Source organism: Pseudonaja textilis, chromosome 1 (assembly GCF_049901715.1).
Source record: "Pseudonaja textilis isolate UNSWEBS1 chromosome 1, rPseTex1.2, whole genome shotgun sequence".
NCBI lineage: Eukaryota > Metazoa > Chordata > Lepidosauria > Squamata > Elapidae > Pseudonaja > Pseudonaja textilis.
In genome coordinates this window covers 183,233,070-183,254,386 of record NC_141990.1, presented here as the reverse complement: position 1 = coordinate 183,254,386, position 21,317 = coordinate 183,233,070, and the positions used below count along the sequence as shown (strand labels likewise).

At 39.6% G+C, this 21,317-nt stretch overlaps 1 protein-coding gene across 2 annotated transcripts in view; it reads right to left on the bottom strand.

Moving 5' to 3' along the window:
• ZNF385B (zinc finger protein 385B) overlaps positions 1-21,317 on the bottom strand; it is a 250,822-nt gene that overhangs the window by 181,664 nt on the left and 47,841 nt on the right. The window contains exons 2-3 of one of the 2 annotated variants that reach the window (XM_087919880.1): positions 20,561-20,597; positions 13,848-14,144 (exon numbers count right to left, since the gene is read on the bottom strand). In XM_087919880.1, the coding sequence (XP_087776006.1) occupies positions 13,848-14,142 (295 nt within the window). In that variant the 5' untranslated portion in view covers positions 14,143-14,144; positions 20,561-20,597. The remainder of the gene's footprint in view (positions 1-13,847; positions 14,145-20,560; positions 20,598-21,317) is intronic. The other variant, XM_087919881.1, reaches the window with a different exon arrangement.

The following is a 21,317-nucleotide window of genomic DNA, read 5'->3' as shown; positions in this document are numbered from 1 at the left end:
TCTGTCAGTGTGTGAGAGAGTTGAGGGCTGTTTGGAAACTGAAACAGTATTTGCTGTGTGAGCAAGGAGACAGCAAGGAGTCTGGGTGTGGCTTAGCTCAACTGTTCTGTACGAAAGCTGGCTGCTGCTGTGAAACTAAAACTGAAACTCCTCTCCTCTGCTTGTATTTTGCATTTGGAAGAGATTTCTTTTCAAGTGGGGAGGGGGAGTAGAACTCCTTAGCATCGGAGCGTGTTAATAATAATATACGAAATACTAATGCTCTGATGTTGTTTTGAAAAATCCTTTCTTAGTGAGCACCTAGAAGCCAAGAGGAACATACGTGCCAAATTTCAAGTTTGTAAGCTTTACGGTTCTGGAGATTTTGTGATGATGCGTGAGTAGTATTTTGCTTTTATATATATATAGATTTTTTTGAGTCTGTGAAGGGGGATGGCAGTTTGCTAAATATTGCAGTAGAGTCAATTTGGCACAATGGTTAAGGCAGCAGGCTAGAAACTGGAAGATTGTGAGTTCTAAACCTGCCTTAAGCACAAAGCCAGATGGGAGAGCTTCGGCCAGACATGCACAGACCTAGGAAGGCGGCAATGGCAAATCTCTTCCAAAATGTTGCCAAGAAAACTCCAGAGACAGCCCAGGCATTTGCTAAGGGTCAACAATGACTTGAAGGCACCAACAAACAGAGACAGAATATCTGTACATCCCTACCTTTTTAGGAAAGCAGGCAAGACCATTTCCTCAAAGTCACGAGGCTATTAGAAAGGCATCTCAGAGACCCCACTTTATTGCCCTTAATTAAATGAGGTACTCATAGTTGGGTTCCAAAATTTTGAAACCTAAACTTTTGTCAACAAATCTAACTAATGAGGCTATATGAGACACTAGCTTTCTTGTTTGTAAGCAACCCTTGGGGTCTTGATAGTGGTCCTCTTGGGTATAAGATAGAGCCCCTGTTCCACCTCACCGTGATGTATTTGTGTAGGGAAGAATTATTTGTATTAATGAAAGTCAGTATGAAGAGGGCTTTCTAAATACTAACACATTTCTTTAGAAATACTCTTAAAAATAAAAGTGGCCAGTAGTAGCGGCCTAGTGTTTTGGTTTATTACGTTTGTTCATGTGTCCATCTCAAATTCAGGGACAAGCAGGATAAGGGTGCTTATGTTGATGGAGTGCCAAAATCTCTTGTCATTTTTCCAATTTTCAAGTGACCTTTTTAGGATGCAGAGTAAAGCTATTTAGTGTGTTTGCTGCTGGCTTGAAACCTGAGCCAGGAAGTTAAAGCTTATGCTATTATTAACTGTTTTTAATTAAATGAATGTGAATGATTCAGAAAGCAGTGTGTACATATAGCTCTAATGGAACTATGTACCATCTTTACTTAACCTGCTGCTTTCCAGATCAGCTGGGATTGCAATTCCCAGAATCCCGAATCAGCATACCTCCTGAAGGGAAATTGGTAAGGGGTGGTGGGAATGCATTGTAAAACAGCACTAGTTTAATTACTAGTAATATCATTCATACATCAATATCAGAGGGTTGCCGTTGTGGGGAAAATAGGAGAAAGGAGGAGTATTATGTATGTTTGCTGCCTTGAGTTATTTATAAAGTAATAAAGGCAGGATTAAAAAAAACCCATAAATAAATACATCTGTTTCCTGATCATGTAGTGTTGTCTCCCTATTTAGCCTATTCCTTAGAATGTCTCTGCAAATGAGATCTCTACACCAAATAAAAAAAATAATCGAAATAGAGATAGTGGGTTTCTTCAGTGCTTTACATTTGGTTTCAGAAAACTGCTTTGGAAGTAGGTAAGAGTGCAACACCTGTCAGCATCTTTTTAAAGCAGCCCTGGCATTTCTCAAAATTACACTGCTCCCTTTTTGAGGAGATGTATGGAGATGGTCTTGAAGGAACTAAGCATCAACCATATTAGCCTAGGAAAATAGAGAAGGATGAGAAAGAAACTCTTTGGTATAAGAGGAAGGGAAAGAAAAAAATACTGTTGAGCTCTCCAGAATCTTTTATCATAGCTTGTATCAAAAAGGAAAATGATAGTATTTTTGACATGGTCTATCTTAAAGGGCTGACAGGTCTGAAGCTGCAGGGAATGCTGGCAAAATATATTCATTTTGAATAATTGCACATAGTTACTATCAGAGGTGCTATTCAGCCGGTTTGCACTGGTTCAGGTGTACTGGTAATGGAAATTTTGAGTAGTTTTGAGAACCGGCAAATACCTCCTCTGGATGGCCCCACCTACCCCCGCCCTCAATCTATCCTGTCCTAAATTCCCTTGGTTTTTAGCTCAGCTGATTTGCAGATTGCCACGCCTCAGCTGAGCTAAAAAACAGCTCGCTGCACCAGCGCTAACACCGAGGGTGGTCTTTGAGTGCTGCGCTGCGAAAAGTGTGCTCTAGAACCAGTTGCGCCACCAGCTGTCCCAACCCCGCTCCACCCTATATATCTTGCCTACACCAAGCTAAGCTCCATGCCTTAACTCCGCGCTTTGCCTCCTCTGCTCACCAAAGATAAGCATGCCACCTGCTCGCCTTTCGCCTCGGGTCAGGGCCCAGGGATGGGCCATTTCCCAGCTCTGGCCTTGCCCTGGAGCCTCCGCCCACTTTGGCCGGGGTGGGGAAAGTGCCATTTTCTGCTCTAGCTTTGCCCCAGAGCCTCCTCCCACTTTGGCCGGATTGGGGAATGCGCCATTCCCCGGCTCCGGTCTTGCCTTGGAGCCTCCAACCATTCGCCGTTTGCCTTGGCTAGGGAACACACCATTCCCTAGCTCCGGCCTTTCCCCGGAGCCTGCACCTGCATGCCACTGCCCCCCTCTGGCCTCAAACTACGGCCCTGTGGATCGAAGCAATTTCTTCAGCCTGTGACCTGCTGCGCTGGGCCGAAGGCTTCGGGGTGTGGGTGTGGCGGGGGTACAGGAGGGCTGAAATGGTTTGGGAATGGACCAGATGGTTCTTCTTACCTTTAAGAAGATCCATCCGGAAAGCACTGCAGCAGAGATCTTGCAGCCGCTTCTTTCATCCCTTTCCACCGAGGCTTCACTTGCAGAGACACTTCATGTGCTCTCCAGGTCGGCAGCTGTTTCTCTCCGCTGCTGCTACTTGGTGGAAAAATGCTGCGGTCGAGAGAAACAGCATTCAACATGGGTGCTGCTTCTCTGAGCCGCAGTGCTTTCCAGATGGGACTTAGAGGACCCAAAGCAGCGGCTCACAGCTGCTAAATTGCAGTCTGCTCTCCCAGCAAGAGCAGCAGTGGAGAGAAGCAGCCACTGCCCCGGAGATCAGAGATGGAGGGAACAGGCCCCGAAAGGCTGCTTGGTCAAGCCTTGCCATGTGGCAAAAGCTGCACATGCACAGCAGCCATGCATGCGCACAAACTCACATTTTTGGCGAACCGGTGGTGGGTTTATTTGAAAGCCGCCACTGGTTACTATAGTGGTATTCCTCTACATTCAAAGGCATGTTTTAGAGTTAAAAATGTAGGCTGCCAAGCCATAGCAAATAGTTGCCTTATACTAACTGAACAAGTCATATATTGTTCTAAACCGTAAAATAGCTTAACTGCCTCTGGTATAGAGTCAGGGTGAACCCAGCCAATGTGTTTGGTAAATAGTGATTTATGTCTTAACTTGCTATGTACACCCAGTAAAATGTGGTTTATTCAAGGAAGCATAGTTTAGATGTGATTATCTATGTATCGAGTTACTGTATGAGACTGTTAGAGCATTTGTTCATTTTTATTCATTTATTAAATTTATGCTACCCATCTTACCAATAAGACAACCCAGCTTATTCTGGGTGGTTATTCAAATATTCAACTTATTGCAGTGCTGCCTCCATTAACTGGCAGCAAACCTCAGTTTCAAATAATCATTTTTGGTTTTATCTTGAGATGCCAATAAATGATCCTGGAAGATTTTAATATATGAAATATTTACCATTAAGCTATGGCTTCTTACTATAACTGTAGCATCATTATGAACACCAAGTAAAGTAATTATCCAACATTTCTATAAATCTGATTTGATCTGTAAGGGATTTCTTTCTACCCTTATATTGGGGTATATTGTGGGAAACCTTAAATCACTGGTAGGATACTAACAGGAACAGACCTGCATCTCCTTCGTTGAGTACCACTGTGTTTCCAAGTTTAAAGGTATAGGGAATATCTGCATACAGTTAGCTCATAACTTATTTAATCCTCAAAGTCCCATATCACCTGGGATCTGACCATCATAATATATTATTTATATTCATATTTCATGTTTCTAGATTGCACATCTCCCTCAATGAGGGGTTCTGAATGGTATTTTTATTAAACTTCTGGACTTTAATATCTATTAGGATCTGGTTTATTAGCATATCTTCCTTATGTTTTGATGTTTGTCAATGGGATCTGATGAGACAGAAAATTTTTTCAATTGCAGAGCTGAGGAGTGTCACTGGCGCTAAGATATGCTTGGCTCCCATTTATGCTCAACAATACCTTTAAAAGAACACTGTCTTTTAAAGACAAAAATCATTATCTTTGTGTCATTTTTCTACTGGTTGTGAACTGCCTGGTCATGTACCACCATAAAATATTTTTCTGAGCTGGTTGTTAATTTAAATTTTAATAATTTTGGTTTTGCTTTTATCTTGTTGGTCATCTTGAACAATTTGATAGGAAGATGAGATAAAAAAAATATTTGTCAGATACAAATCCATGTAAAATTTAACGCCACTGCTATTTTTCCTTGGCTAAAAGGGGGAAGAATATTTGCTCTAGGAAGGGGCAATGAAGTGTGCAGTCTGGCTCTTAATTCATTAGCAAGGAGCCAGCATTACATGCCATTTTTTTACTGTATCAAATATAATCTTGAAGCAAGACCCCCTATTTCTATTTAATTTTATTGTTTTAGACAACTTGATTGATGATGGTTATGATCTTTATATGTCTTATCAGTGCCACCAAAAATAAATAAATAAATAAATAGACTGCGGCAGAGAGTATTTTAGAAAGCACTAAACATTTATAAGAAACAATTATAAAGAAAATGAAACTTCTGAAGGATAAACAGGCAAAATCTTTTCTAATCTATGAAAACAAGTTCCCCTCATATGAGTTTAAATCTATCACTTCATTAATACTTTGCTATACTAGCAAAAGTCATTCAAAAGCAGCTACCTCTCTCTCTCCTCTAGATAGTATTTCTTAAGGACAAAGACATTTTTCCATCTATCTTAATATAAAAAGGTTGATGGATATTATTTTTATAAAAGGTGACCTCCAAAGGATTATATTTAAAAAGAAAATAGGATATCAGCACACTCTGCATCTTTTTGAAAGGGAAAGAGGTACATTATTCTTCTTCTATTATATGGCATCATTTTTTTAAAAAAAGAACTATGGTTTAATGGTTTAATGATTAAGACCAGATTCCAGTCATTCTCAGCAATGAAAGCTCATTGAGTGACTCTGGGCCAATCATATCTCTCAACTCAAATCTCCCCAGAGAGTTTTTGTTGTGGGATGAGACGGGGGACAAGAGCCTATGTATGTCAAGTTGTGGCCTTGCAGGAAAAGACACATAATACAGTAACACTGATAAATTACTAACTAAATTAAGAAAAAAAATAGTTTGTTACTTTCATCCTATAGGACACTGAATATTACAGGATTTATTTTAATTCAGCTCATTAAAAGTTCAGCTTTTATAATAGTACTTTATTTGCGGTCACAGTCCAAAACACAAGTACAACAAAAGAAGAATATGGGAAAATTAGTCATGAACAATTGGTCACCAAAAACTTGACTAAGGGGAATTACAGCGTTCTCCTCTGATGGTTACAGCTCCTTAAAAAAATTGGAAACCTGAGAAGTGATGTATGAGGAGCCATCCCCTAGACAATATAAGAACAAATTACTAACACTGGGTCTAGAAGGGTCTGTTTCAAGGAGAGACAGTAACTTAGATCTGCCTGCGTTATACATAGGGCAATATAAAAGAACATGCTCCACAGTTTCAACCTCAGCTCTGTCACAGGGGCATAGCCGCTCGTTAATCGAGAACCTCTTAAATCGCCCATCCAGCAGTGTTGAGGGCAAGATATTAAAGCGAGCTAGGGAGAAAGCTCTTCTATACTTGGGAATGGTTAGAGTGTAAAAATAGGGAGCCATCCTCAGTCTGTAATTATTAAATTGGCTGAAGATCAGAGGGGAGAAAGTTTTGTTAACTCTGGCTCGCAAGTCAATGTCCACAAGCCGTTGGACTACCCTAAATTGGGCGTCCTTAAGGCCATAATCTCCCAGGGCATCCCCCGTAAAACCTAGCAGGTGTAATTTCTTCATCAGCTCCCTCTCCCAATGAGAAATATGAGAGTCAGCAAATGCCAGGGAGACGTAGCTACCAGGAACTGCCAGAAAGAGCACCCAAAACCACCATTTAAAGGTGTTAATCCACGCCATACATTCGACTGATTGAGTGCCCAGTTCCAGGTACATCGGAGCAAAACCAACACAGGGAGGAAGACCCAGAAGTTTTCTAAAAAAGACAGCCTGGGTTCTTTCAATACAATCCTTGAAGCCCCGTATCCATATGGGAATTCCATAAAGAGTTTGAGCCAAAGTTTTGGCTTTGTAAATACGCAGAGCAGAAGGAATAAACTGGCCTCCTTGGGTATAAAAAAAATCTTAAAATCTGCTGGTGACTACAGGAGGCCGAGTTCAGCACCTGGGTTCGATGTCTAGTCCAAGCACCGGTATTCTGAAATTGAATACCTAAGTACTTAAAATGGAAAACCTGCTTAACAGCATTACCATTGATAGCCCAGTTATACAATTTCCAGGCTCTAGAGAACACCAATACTTTGGATTTGTCGTAATTAATAGACAAGTGGTTCTCAGCACAGTAGGACCCAAATGCAGAAAGTAATCTTTTCAGACCTGGCCTTGACAATGAAAGGAGGGCCGCATCATCAGCATAAAGGAGAAGCGGGATCTTCGTAGTTGACAACTTTAGGGTGTGGGACTCAATACGTCCAATGTGAAAGGCCAAGTCAGAAAAGAATAAATTAAACAAAAGAGGAGCCAGAACACAATCCTGCCTTACTCCGTTCTTAATCAGGATAGGATTTGAAAGTTCTCCTTTCAAACCACACCTGACCTGACTAGAAGTCTAGTTGTACAAGGATCTAATTAGGAGCAGAAGACGTCTATCGATAGAACCTTTGAGCAGTTTTGACCACCAGTCCCCTAGGGACTGAGTCAAACACTGACTTTAGGTCGATAAAAGCAGTAAAAAGTTTGCCACCTGGTATGGTAGTATATTTATCGACCAGGTACACTAAGACAAAGCAGTGGTCCAGTGTGGCACAGTCCTCTTTAAACCCAATCTGTTCAGCATATTAGACTCCTCAACCCACGTGAGGAGTCTACGTTGGAGATATTTAGCATACAGACTTCCAATGATGGAGAGCAGGCTTATGGGGCGATAGTCAGCTGGGTTGTTCCTATTTCCTCGTTTAAAAACTGGAACAATAATTGCTAAGCTCCAAGAGATAGGGAACCTGCCAGAGGTATTGATATGTGTAAAGAGTCTTGGTAAAAGAGGAATCCACCACTCAGGATTGGATTTTAGCAAATCAGAGGGTATAGCATCAGGGCCAGGGGCTTTGCCTGACTTGAGTTCGGAGATAAGCTCAATAATCTCAGCAGGAGTCACAGGTTGCCAGTAAGGAACTGCAGGAGGCAGCTGTGGCCCAAGCATGGTCGAACTTGTTGACGCCTGGAAAAGTGCCAAGAAATGGTTTTCCCAGTCTCTGTTGGAAATACAGCAGAGGTGGAGTTCTTGATGACCCGGCAAGCAGCTGGCAACAATTTGCCAAAATAATCGAGTGTTCTTCTGCTGAATGGAGAGGAGAAGTAGATCCCATTTCTCTCTCTCTTTAGCTTTCTTTTTCTTAGCAATTAGTCCTTGATACTCCCGCTTCAAGTGATAGTAGTCCTCTGGTGGGCATTTATCCCCTCGATTACGATAGAGCAGGTAAACCCGATTAATCTGGTTCCTGAGCATCAGACACTCTTTGTCAAACCAAGAATTACTTCTTGAATGATATGGACCTCTCGATCTACGGACGGCTCCTAGCTCCCTATGAACACTATTAATTAGTGATTCAAAGGCCGAGATTGTCCCTGGGCCACTACTTGTTAGAACCTGATCGTATAGGCTTTTATCATCTGGAGATGATAAAAAGGAGTGGAACTTTCTTTCAGTATTAGAAGACCATTTGATCCTCCTTGTATACGAGGCCACATAGGGATCTAATATCTGGGGACCCCTATTTCAAGTTCAGCTTTTAAAAACCAAAGTAGATGTCATAAGACTTCATGGATAGCTACAGAAAGACTGAATTTTAATTCTGATGCACGCTGACTTATTAGATGAATAAATACCATCTGAGCTAGTTGACTTGACCAATCTCAAAATGCTAGGCAGGATCAGACCATGGATAACTATACTTTGGTTAAGTAAACCATTAAGCCATACTTCTTTTTAATGTGCTTCTTTTTCTTTCAAAAAGATGCAGAATGTGCTGATAGCCCATTTTATTTTTAAATATAATCATTTGGAGGTCACCCTTTATAAAAAGTTTAGGAATTAAAAATATTCTGGGGGGAAAACAAGAGCAAATGGTTTTCATCTTGCTAAAAGAACCATATGGATAAGTCCATGAAGTAGAAAATCTCTTCTTCTAATCTGAAATGTCATGACATTATTAAAGAAAACAAACAAAATAGGATAAGGCTCTGCCTACTGGCTTGAAAATTTAAATAAACATGTATATTAACTCACTGCCTAAATTAAATAATCAATGTATTGGTAATACTGAAATAAAACAGTCATCCATGTTTTCATATATAATTGGCACCAACACTTTGCAAGGAATCCTTTCACTTTTAATCTTACATTTAGAAAAACCCAACATAAGAATCAGAAAACATCTATACCAAACAGCATCTGAAACTACATCACCCCTTTTCTTACTGGATTAAGTTGTTACCCGACTGCAATAATCAGAGGTGTTTACAGCGAGGGACAAATGACAAAAGCAGATTTTTGTAACACAAGCACTTTCCCCTCTTTACATGCATTGTGATACTAGATACAAATATGAAAAGAATAATGCTTTCATCAAAATAATGTATATCTACAAAAAGGTGCAGAGTTTGCACCACCACAATGCAATACCTGGGATCCTGCAGACCGGCATGGCAACACTACATGTACATGACATTTTTTCAGTCTTTATTTTGCCGTAACAGTAAAACCCTTTCTGAGGGAAATGGGCAGTTTAGAAATAGGAAATATAAATAGTAAAATAAAAACAAATTCAGCAAGAAAAAAGAAAAAGAGATGACAGAGTAGATCAAGAGTCATTCTAGGACCCCGGTAACGAACCTATGGCACGTGTGCCAGAGGTGGCACAAAGAGCCCTCTCTATGGGCACACACACCGTTGCCCCAGCACTGAGTATGCTCTAGGGCGGGTGTCAGCAAGCCATGGGCTCTTTTGTCCCTTTACTGCAGCTCCCTATTGGGTGATCCCACCACTGGCTGGCCCCATCCCTCACCCTCCCCTCCTAGTCATCTCAAAGGAATTTTTGAGGGCTGAATGCTGAGAGGCATGGATTTTTTCCGCCTTCTGTGTTCCCACCCTGCGCTGAAGCAACCAAATGGCCAGGGTGTCCCTCCCTGCTAAGTGGACCCTCTGAGCCTGCTTGCAAACTCCCTCCCAGCCAGCTCCAGCACTGCAGCAGCATGGGGAAGGTGCACACCCTGCCTGGTTCGCTCTCACCGGCCAGAAGTGGAGCTCCGTGCCGCCACCTCCCAGCCAGAGTGCCACGTTTGTTTGCTTGCTGGTTGCCTCTAAGGAGGGAGTTGCACTCAGGCCGCCAGGGCCTCTGCCATGGGGGAGAAAAGGAGAAGGAATGGGGGGGTGTCTCCCCAACAGGATTGGAGCTGCCTTGTTTTGTGTGGATCTCCTAACACTTGGCTTTGCATGACACGTGAAGCTGGGCAGGAGAGCACAGATAGATAGATAGATAGATAGATAGATAGATAGATAGATAGATAGATAGATAGATAGATAGATAGATAGACAGACAGACAGTTAGGCAGGAAGGCAGGACAGAGAGAGAGAAAGAGAGAGAGACAAAGAGACAGAGAGGGAACAGAGAAAGAAAAAGAGGGGGAAGAGAAAAACAGAGGGAGGGAAAGAAAGAGCGAAACAGGCAGAGAGGGAGGGAGGGAGAAAGACAGATAGAGGGAGGGAAAGAAACAGAGAGGCAGAGAGAGGGAGGGAAAGAGAGGAAGGGAGAGAAAGAAAGGGAGGGAGAGAAAAGCAGAGAGGGAGGGAAAGAGAGAAAGGGGGGGAAGAAATGATATTAGAGAAAGAAAAGATATTACAAAAGTTCTTTTTTATTGTTAAACGTAATATTTCAGAAGCAGAAAAAAAATGAAGGGGCATAAAAGTGCATTTATCACATTTTTCTAAGAACAATTAGCTGAACTCTGCCTTGTGTATCATTATTTTAGGTAGTAAAACCTCATTATTCAGGCTAAATTGCCATGTTGGCACTTTGCAACAAATAAGTGGGTTTGGGGTTGCAGTTTGGGCATTCAGTCTCTAAAAGGTTCGCCATCATTGTTCTAGGAGATAAGAGTTTTAAAGGTAAAATGAATGTGATTAAGCATCCACAAAGTTAATGCAACAATTTTCATTATTCATCCTGAAAAAGGCAAAATAAGAATCCAATTTATTTTGGGATGAGGATTCTAAGGGCTACAAAGAGATGTCGCTAGGCTCTGGATTTGATATCTATAAATATTAAAAAATCCACAGATCTATAAATTCTCTGTATCTCAGACTTTAGAATTTGAGCCAGAAGTACTGCAACTGTTAAAAAGCAAAATTAAAGCTAGCATCTTATTCAGTAAGAGCTGAGGTGACGCAGTGGTTAGAATGCAGTATTGCAGGCTACTTGTGCTGACTGCCAACTGTCAGAATTTCGGCAGTTCGATTCTCACCAGGTCAAGACATGCTGACTTTGTAAACTGCTTAGAGAGGACTGTAAAGCACTATGAAACGGTGTATAAGTCTAAGTCCTATTGCTATTGCTATTAAAAACTTTGGCCTTTAGTCAGTATTGCTAAGTAGTACTATATTAATATTATTGTACTATTTAGTAATTAAATACTTAATATTACTAGTATTTGTATTACTAAATATTACTCACTATTAGTTACCTGAGCAGAGATAAATTGCTAACTCTGGAATCTGGCTGGCTGAGTTTCAGGCCCTGCAGCAGTCTCAAGACAATGCCTGGCAGGGTGGCAAAATAGTTCAGTCCTTTCTGGGCTTCTAGACCAGGTTTATGAACTGGTGGTAGAGTTCCCTGTATTTTAATGTTGGGGAACTTTAACATCAAATTATAAGGGTCACAGGTCAAATTAAGCTCAGGAGTCAATGGCTTCTATAGCAGCCATAGGCCTGTTTCAGTGGAACTCAGAAGCAACATATGAAGGTGGACAAACTTTGGACTTTGCCATTGTTTCATGTCAGTAAACTGGATGGGGAGGGGCATTTCCCCCATAGTTAGATCACTTCTTTTTCTACCTAAGATTGATACTTGGTACCTCCACTGGGACCGAACCTATTTGAATGGTTCTCCCCAGGTATCCCATGAATCATGATGGCTTCCAGAAAATGTTTGGGGAACTTCCTGACAAGCTGATGGTGAATTTGTTGTGGGACTGGTTCACTATCTGTATTGTCATGTGACCTGGACCCTAGATGAAATCACACGAGTGGACTTCCTGTCATCAAATCCCAAATGGCTCCTTGGTTTACTGAAAGCCTGTGGGAAATTAAATTACATAGTGATGCTAGAGTGCTGATGGAGAAAATCAATAAGTCAATCTGACCGAGCATTAATACATGCCTGATTTAGGATTATTCAATGGCAGTGTGAGATATGAAACACTATTTTTTCTTCTCTATTATTGAATCAGTCAGCTGTTGTTTTGAGGCTGTTTCAGATTAGGAAACAATGAACAAGAGCCCTCCTACCACACCCCCAGTTGACGTTATCAATTAGAATGTAGGAAAGACCAAGCTTAGCTCAAGGGAGGAGTCAAATGAGTCATCAGTCTCAAGTCCCTTCATGCCTACAAAAGATCTAAGCTCCAGCCCACCTTGAATTGTATTGACACTTATCTACCACCAATTTGCTTAGTAATTCAGATTCTTGTAGGGAGCTTAAGCTTGCAATAAACCTTTATATTCATTTGAAATGCCTGGATGTCCTGATTTCTTGCATTTGACATTAACCTGAACTATACCTTCTACACCACAAAATTTCACAGACCCCAAAATATCCAAGCCATGACTTCAGATCTCAGAGCTGAAGCAACAACAGCTCTGGGACCTGAGCCAGACATACATTCAAGATGGAATAGAAGACGAAGTAAGGAATTTAGCAGCCAGTGTTCACCAACTGATTCAGCAAGTAGAGATCCTGATTCAACAAGGACTTCTGCAACAACTGCAACCACCTGCTCCTCCCACCCAGGCACAACTGCCAGTTCCTGCCATGCTCTCATGCTCTCACCGGAGAGTCTGATAAGATGCAAACATTCCTATTGCAGTGCAAAGTCTTTATCAGCCGTCAACAGCAGATCAAGAGTCGCCTTCATCCTCATTTTTTTAATCGATTCCACTCCACTTCCACTCATTGAAAACAATGACCTGATCCTGAATGATTTGCCAAACTTCCCCACAAGACTTAGAGAACACTTTGGAGACTCTATCTAAATGGAAACTTCCAAACGTATCTGCCAGCTACACCAGGGCAACAACTCTGTTGAGAGCATATATTGAAGACTTCAAGCTCCCCACAGCAGATCTTGATTGGAATGAACACAGTGCAGGAGGGGGAAAACAGCATAGAAGAACCCATGGAAGAGGAAGGGGCCAAAGTGGATGGGTGGGTGGTATAGGAGATGATCAGGTTGAGCCTGAGGGAGGGGGTTAAACTTGCCATCAGTCTCTAGTCCATTGACTTTTATCTACTGACAATTTCCTTTATTATTTCAACTGTCTGGATTTCCTAATTTCTCGCGCTTGATAGTAAGCAATATTTTAACGGCAAAGCCACTTCTCATCTCCTTGTGAGCAGGATCCTGGACATTTATTGAAGTATCAACTGAGTTACCTGGATTCCTTGTACCTGAAATCTCCCATTAAGTGAATAGTGTGCTAAGACATCTTCTGTCACTTATAGACTGGATCACTGTCCCTGCCAGTTCCTTCAGACAGCAATCAGGGAAATAATTCCTTGGACCCAGGAGACTGTTAATACTTCATTGAGATACAATGGTCTTGAAGAAAGCTGTGATATGCACAATAGACGCCTTAAACCTACTGCCATTTATCTCCCACAAGTAATAAAAGATCTGAAAATGTTAGTCCTGTCCTCTCCAATGACATCACAACATCAGCAGCCCAACTCCCCAGAGAAAGACAAAGTGCAAATCCAAGCTGGAAAAGATTGTCTATTCTGCTATAAAGTATTAACTTCATTATACCAGCTAGCATGGAAAACAGATGTGCATCAACTACCCAGGGACTGAGAGGAATAGTGAAAACTACACAATTGAAATACAGCACATTCCAACAACAGCATTGGGACCAGGCAAAACACTGCAACTTTCAATATTTTTGACCCTTGAAACATAAAGGGATGGTAGGTGTTTATGTAAGTATCAAATAACAACAATAATAGTACCACCTGTGCTGGAACTTGCAAATAAATTGCTTGTATTTGTAGGTATCTTCCCATTATTCAGCTGTTTTACTCTTTTCAGATGAGACTTTCCATGATAATGAAGCTGAGCTTGTGCTGCTGAGTTCAGCTGAATATTGCACACATCACAAAACGAAAATATCATCTTCTTTTTCTCTTTACTTAATCGATAGTCTGGCCTATCATATCTCTGTCCTTTATCTTCAAAGTCCCTTCGAACTGCTGATGGATTCATACTTTTATCTCCAGCCATGCGGTCAGGACATATTGGATGCTTCATGTCTACAAAAATGAAGAAGGGGATGGTGGGGGAAGAGAAAAAGAGAAAAAAATGAGGCTGAAAACTAAATAAAGTAGTAAGATTTTAGCCAGTGTTTGAATCAGCATCTTCAGAAGACATTGCTTTATTATATGCTGCACACTAAAGGATTCAATTTGGCTAATAATAAAAATAAAAATTATACAGTTTTATACTGCTAACAGTTCTGCAGAGACTGCTGTTCGTGCAGAAATATAAAGGCTTATGACACAAGCTATAGTTCACCAGTAAACAAAAACAAATTCACGTTTTTGCAAAGTACAGTCATCATTATCTTTTTTTCAGCAATTATCTTTCAGATGGAAATTTCTTTTTTTATTTGTATGAAAATATAATACAATGGTCCAATTTCTTTTTTTCCCTCTTTTTCTTTTTTCCTTTTAAATATGGATATACTGTTTCCCCAAAAATAAAGACATATCCCAAAAATAAGGCATAGCATGTTTTTACATGTGTGTCTAATATAAGCCCAACACCCCCCCAAAAAAAATAAGCCCTGCTTAAGAGCTTGCATGGCTGGCCAGCCATTGCGTCTGGTTGCTCACAGTGCTGTGGCAACAAGGCGAGGTGGGGTGGTGGAGCTGCCCCATGCACCCGGCACTGGCTTACCCCAGGGGCTCAACAGTCAGGCCATCCACACCCTGACACTTGCCTTGTGGTGGCAGCACCAGCAGCCATATGTAGTAGAAGCCCATGTGGCTGCCAGCCCATTTCTTCTGCTTGCTCGTGGCCACAATGGAGCAGGAGGCTGAGCAGCATGCTGGTGCTGCATCCACGAGTCAAGGCAGGTGTTGGGGCATGGGTGGCCTGGCTGTGGAAGCCCTGAGGTAAGCTGATGCATGAGGCAGTTTCATCTCCTGCGCTGTGTGCCTCCTGCCCCGCTGCGAGCCAGCAGAAGAAATGGCCCTCTCATGTACTCTTAAAGTACAGGAGGGGGGCGGACAAGACTTCCCTCCAAAATAAGCCCTAGTGCTTATTTTGGGACTTGGTCTTATTTTTTAGGAAACAGGGTTACATAACAATTGACTATAATGGACAAATGATAGAAACATTCATCCCCTCTTTCTAATTCATTGTCCTTTTATACATATTCCTCTATAGAAATAAACACATATAAAATTACATAGAACATTACTATTAACTGTTGCAAACTATTCAAGCATTAATTAAATTTTAGGGCCAAGTCCTATATATTATATGTATATCCATGACCAGCTGTCAAAAGAGTTTCCTTTGACTTTAATGCAGCATAGGGTTTTAGGAAGAGCAGCACCATAAAAGCAGATATATTTCTAATCTAAATCTTTCTTATTATCACACAATTGCTTCAAAATAATGCTGGAGTGAAAAACTTTTTTGTACTTTTTCTTTCTATTTTCATTTAATGTGATGGAACAGGAAATGGTGTGTGTTTATATACTATATGTATATAATCATAACACCGTATGTGTGTGTGTATGAGAGAGAGAGAGAGAAAGATACATAGACACATATCACTCATAGGAGTGAGAAGGGATTTTATATGTTTTCATCTATTTGTCTTTCTATCCATCTATCTATCAGAAGTAGAACAAAATAAAATTCTCATGTGTAAAGCACATGGACTAAGTTATCTCATACTGGAGTATGCATAGAACAATCTCATCTTTCTCTGTACATCCATTTTTTAGGGCTTCTCAGCTTTCCTCACTGCTCATGCTACATTAAATTGTCAAGATAAAATAAAGGAAATAGAGGCAGCTGGGGAGGCTGCGGTTTGAAGGAAGAGATAGATAACAAGAAAAACAATCAATAGCACCAACACCTTCTACTCCCTTAAAATATTAAGTATGCTTAAAAACCCAACTCAAACTTCCCGTGACAGAGGAAACTGTTCCATTGTTTAATAGCTTTCCCAATCAGAAAAGTCCTCCTTACTTCAAGCTTGTATCTCCCTATGTAAACATTTCATCCACTGGATCTTTTCCTACCCTTAGTGCTACAGTGCCTGGGTGCTAAAGACAACATGTCTACACCAGTGATGGGGTTCAAAAATTTTTTACTACCGGTTCTGTGGACATGGCTTGGTGGGTGTGGCAGGGGAAGGATACTGTAAAATCTCCATTCCTACCCCACCCCATTAACCTGATTTCCAGCTCTGTTTTCCTCTGCAGGTCAACCAAAGAAGACCCAGCTGATCAGCTGGGACACAGGAGGCAGAGAATAGATGAGGGTAGGGCCAGTCAGAGGTAGCATTTGCAGGTTCTCCTAACTATGCAAAATTTCCACGACCGGCTCTCCAGAACTGGTCAGAACTGACTGAATAACATCTCTAGTTTAAACTCCCTTCCCAGTGAAAACTTTTGGCAGACTACTATGGCTCTCTTTAGCTTTTTTCTTCTTTTGGCTAAACACATTCTTTAGTTGTTCTGCATAGGATTTAGTCTCCAAATCTCTCATCATCTTTGTTCTTCTTGGAAATCTTTCTAGGTTTTTAGCATCATTCTTATATTGTGGCAACCAGACTGGACACAGTATTGTAGAGGCAGCCTGACTAGCAATGCATAGAGCAGAATTAATCACTGCCTATGAACTTGATGTGATGTCTGTTAATGGAACCAAATACTGTATTGACTTTTTTCACAGTGGAACATATTTTGGGATCAGGCTTAATTTGTGGTTTACCCACATGCTTATATCCTTCTTGTAAGTACTACTGTTGAGCCAGGTTCTGCCGATCCTGTGCCTTTCTTGTTATTGAACTGCAAACTGCAAGATAGGGGCAATGTTCAAATGTGTTAGGATCCTTTTGAACCTAGAACCATTTTGATGTGTTAACAATCCTCCTCACTTTTATTTGTCCGCAGAACTGATGGCTAGCCCTTCTATACACTCATATAAGTCATTTATAAAACAAGTACAACATATAAGAAGTGTCTCTTTATTAAACTAGTGGCAAAATCAAAAAGAGAAGTAATAAATAGGAGGTACAACTAGATGCTAAAATAAGAACAAATCCATAAAATTAACTTTAAAAGATGGATGTCCCCTGAATAACAGTGATGTCACCATCTAATCCTTTCAATTCAGAAGTGCCTTAAATGGTGCCTCCAACATACCAGTAAATGGGATTTTAAGACAACTGATGAAAGAATTGCCGAGGATCTAAGTAACAATGAAACTTACTAGAAATGAAAGAACTATTAAAGAAAATACTTTGCAAAACAAAAAAAAAAATCTTTGAACATTCAAATGAACAAGGATTGTAAGAAAGTGTCTAAATTATTGCATTCAAGACAGAAATTACAGAATAATCGGCAGCTTTTTAAAATAAGATGCCAATATATTTGGAAAATAAGTATATTCCAAGGCTAATACTGATTAAGTACACAATCTTGTGCAAATCCCAACCCCTAACCTTTGTGTAATAGGGATTTTGTTCACACATTCAATTAAAAGTCACCAGGTAGACAAGTTGTTCTTTTTAAAAAAAAATCCATTCTGTCTTAGAGAGTTTGATTAGTAATATTCTTGGTGCCAATTATACACGGGTTTTTTTGTACTTGAGATTCCAAGAATCTAATGCAAGTATTCAAAGTGTTGCCTCATGGACTTATATTTGGTCCCTTAGTTTAGAGACCTTCTTTTGATCTGTTTAAGAGTGTTTCCAATATCTACAGTTGTTGTTTGGAAAAAAGAGACTACAGTGATTTGCCTTCAAAACCTTTGATAGGTAAACAGGCAAAATTGCCTGTTTCAGTAAATTGGCTGAAAGGTCTTTCTCTCCTCTTTTTGAAAGTACTCCGAAGTTTGCGCAAACATGATTTAGCAGTGGAAAATCCCCACTATAGAGCCTGGATCTTCCTTGGTTTCACTGAGGCTCCCAGTTATTCTTTAGCTCTGGTAATGAAATGGCTTTCCAAATTCTAATGTAGGTATACCTCTTTCTCCGTGTGTATGTTTATTCACATATACCGGTATATTTGTTTTTTTGTTTTTTGTTTTTTTAATTTATTTATCGTTATTTATTCATATGGCAATGACTCTGGTTACAAGGACTACAATGTCCAAGAATTAAAACCAATAAGAGAAACCAACAATCCAAATAGCGAATGTCCAAAGTCACAGATATCATTTCAATTACTTAAAAGAACAATAAACACCAACACGAAGCAGAGCTCATTCACTCTTCCAACTCAAATATCTGAGGGAACAGTCAGGTTTTAAAGCCTTAAAAAAGCTAACCAGGTTGGGTGATTTGGATTTCCAGAGAGACACTGTTCCAAAAGGCAGGCAGTGCAACAGAGAAAGCATGCATGACTTCTGAGTCCAGCATGGTGACATTGCTTTATGGAAGGGATCCAGGGTATGTCCTCCCTGTTAGTTCTTGTGAGGCAAACAGAAACAATTGGAAACAAGCAGTCCTTTGAAAAGTGTGGTCCAGTGCCATGTAATGAGTATCAAAATCAGGAAGTTAATAACACTGAGAAATACTAAGAATACCGAAATGTAGGATGGAAGTTTAAGTATATCATAATCTTAATTTCAACAATTCCTTTTATCATGAATTTTTAATGGAAGCTATGTGCTGCCAAGACAGCAGCCCATCTGTTAAGGATCTTTAAATGCTGTAAGTCCCTCAAAGGCATGATATAATATTTCAGCTAATCAGATTAAAGGCTTGCCCATCTCCGTTACCAAGTAACTTTTTATTCATAAGTATAATGGTGCCAGAAATTTGCTCATCTACCCTCATAAAAAGATCTGCAGTCAAATTTTCAGTGATCACAATTAGCTTATATAAATCCTCTGCCTTAACATGATTATTTAAAGCAAAAAGACACACACATACACGTACGCACACAAAACTGTCTATAATGTCTTCTGTAAAATTAAGAAAATCATGATTTGTTTCTGTATTAAAACTGCAGAAAACTGCTTCATTGCTTTGTTTGGTATTATAGTGTATTTTTTCACAACAGAAAGTCACAGATACTCTCAAGTTAAGAATCTATGAGTAAAGTTGACACTGATTCATGACAATTTAATAGGATGGTTGGTAAACTAAACCAAGAATGCCCTACAGATGTTTTGAATTTCAATAGCTATTACTCCCAGCCAATACAAACAATGCCACACAATTGTGGCAGTTTAGTGCAAATTCTTTGAAGTAGGCCAGGCTGCCTATTCATGCATTAAAGAAAGCAAATATTTACCATGTACTTATGATGCTTTATTTCAATTCAGACAGATCTAATTCTAACTGGAATTAACTTATAGTTTTACCTAGGGACTATAGCTGTTCCTATCTATTATAGATATTAAAAGGCTAGTAACTCTCACTTGATCAAATACTTTATTCCTGTTCAACTCTTTGAGCCTCATTTGTTGTATACAGCTTGTTGGAGAATGAACTACATATAATGACGTTGCTTTAATCCTCAACATTTACACACACACCTGTATTTTGTCTCCAACTTCTGCTGATCTTTCCTAGTTTCTTGCCTGTTCATATGTCTTAAAATATTTTGATTACAATTCTCACAAGACTTTGCCAATGGTCATGCTAATTCAGCTGAGGAGTCTAAAACATATGGAGGGTGTCAGAGGCCCCATGCATTAAGATCTTTTTTAATTTTCTTAAGAATTCTCAAATAATTAGAAGCAATAATCTTTTGGAATAAAAACACATTAGTCTTCAGGAATAATAAATTTAGTACAGCATAAATTCCTATGATTCACAAGTGTAGATGAAAATTATACTATAATACATTCATTGGTCTTTATAGGTGCCACCAAACTTTGTAGTTTAAATTTTTTATTGGCTTTTGAATAACTTTAAAAAAACATATAAGTATCTATAACAACAGTGCTGGACAGGTGATATTGGAGTCTACCACATGGGGTTGAGAAGGTTATAAAACTTCAGAGAAAAAGCAGGTGTGCTCTTTGTCTTCTTTTATGTTACTTTGATGAATTGGCTGGAAATATCTAGAAAACACTGATATATCCCAAAGCTGTATTTTCCTGAAGTCTTTTGTTTGGGAATTTGGGCCATTCAAAAATTTTTTTATAAGAGATTGCTCAGCTCCTTTGTAGTGTTATGAAGACATTACAAATTTAGTACTCTGTATCTGACGTTAAAAAAATGTTATGCATCTTCCTTGATAACCTATGTTATCATTTCATGAGAAATAACCAGATCTATAGAGAACATGGTTTGAACCATCTGGGGTAATGTTCCACTGGGTTAGCACATTGCTATTGAGTAGGATATTCAAAATGGCTTTTGTGCACAAAGTCCAATAATGCTGACAGCAACATTTGAGGGCTTCTTATTTTCCTCAAGGAAGTGGTAAAAATATTTCTCATGTTATATGTAAAGGGTATGATTCTTTACCTTGTTAGATAGGAGATGGCTTCAGACAGCAGGAATACTGCATGAACAGAAAAAGATTAAAAGTTAGAAAAATTAGAAACTTAATTAGAAGCTGTCCACAAAACGGATGCTTACATAAACAATAATACAGATATTATTTTTTCCCTTTTATTTTAAAATTATGGTTAAAAAGCAGCCTCCCCCCCCCCCGGGAAAAAAAGAGCCTTCCTCCTACAATATAAATTATTGATAGAATTTTACACTGGATTTTGTAGAAAGAGTTTGAATCTCATCCCAGAGAGCATTTGAACTTCAGAAAATCAACAGAGATTTTTGATTCCTATATATGTTCCCCTTACTTGAAATGAACATAAGATCTCTTTTAAAGATTTGGCAACTGACAACTATAACATTAACTTGTCAGTGTTGTTTAGGTGCCTGCATGTGAAATAGCAACTTCTTCACACAGAGATTGAGATATTATGCTTTTTCAATGGTGACCCACAGATAATTAAACAGTCTCCCAAATCTACTTCAAGCAAAGTTATTTTAAATGGCAAGTGTTGTGCCTAAAGATGTTTCATCATCTGTGTTTCTGTACTGGTTTTTTTTTTTTTGCTACATTTTAAAATACATTATTGTTCTTAGTCTACTAATTGGAAGCCTGGAAAAGTGTATAAAAGATGAAAGATAAATCCATTAACAAATTATGGTGCAAGGCTTTAATTGTCAAGGCACAGATAAATAAAAGGCTAGGGGGAGGAGAAGACAGACACAG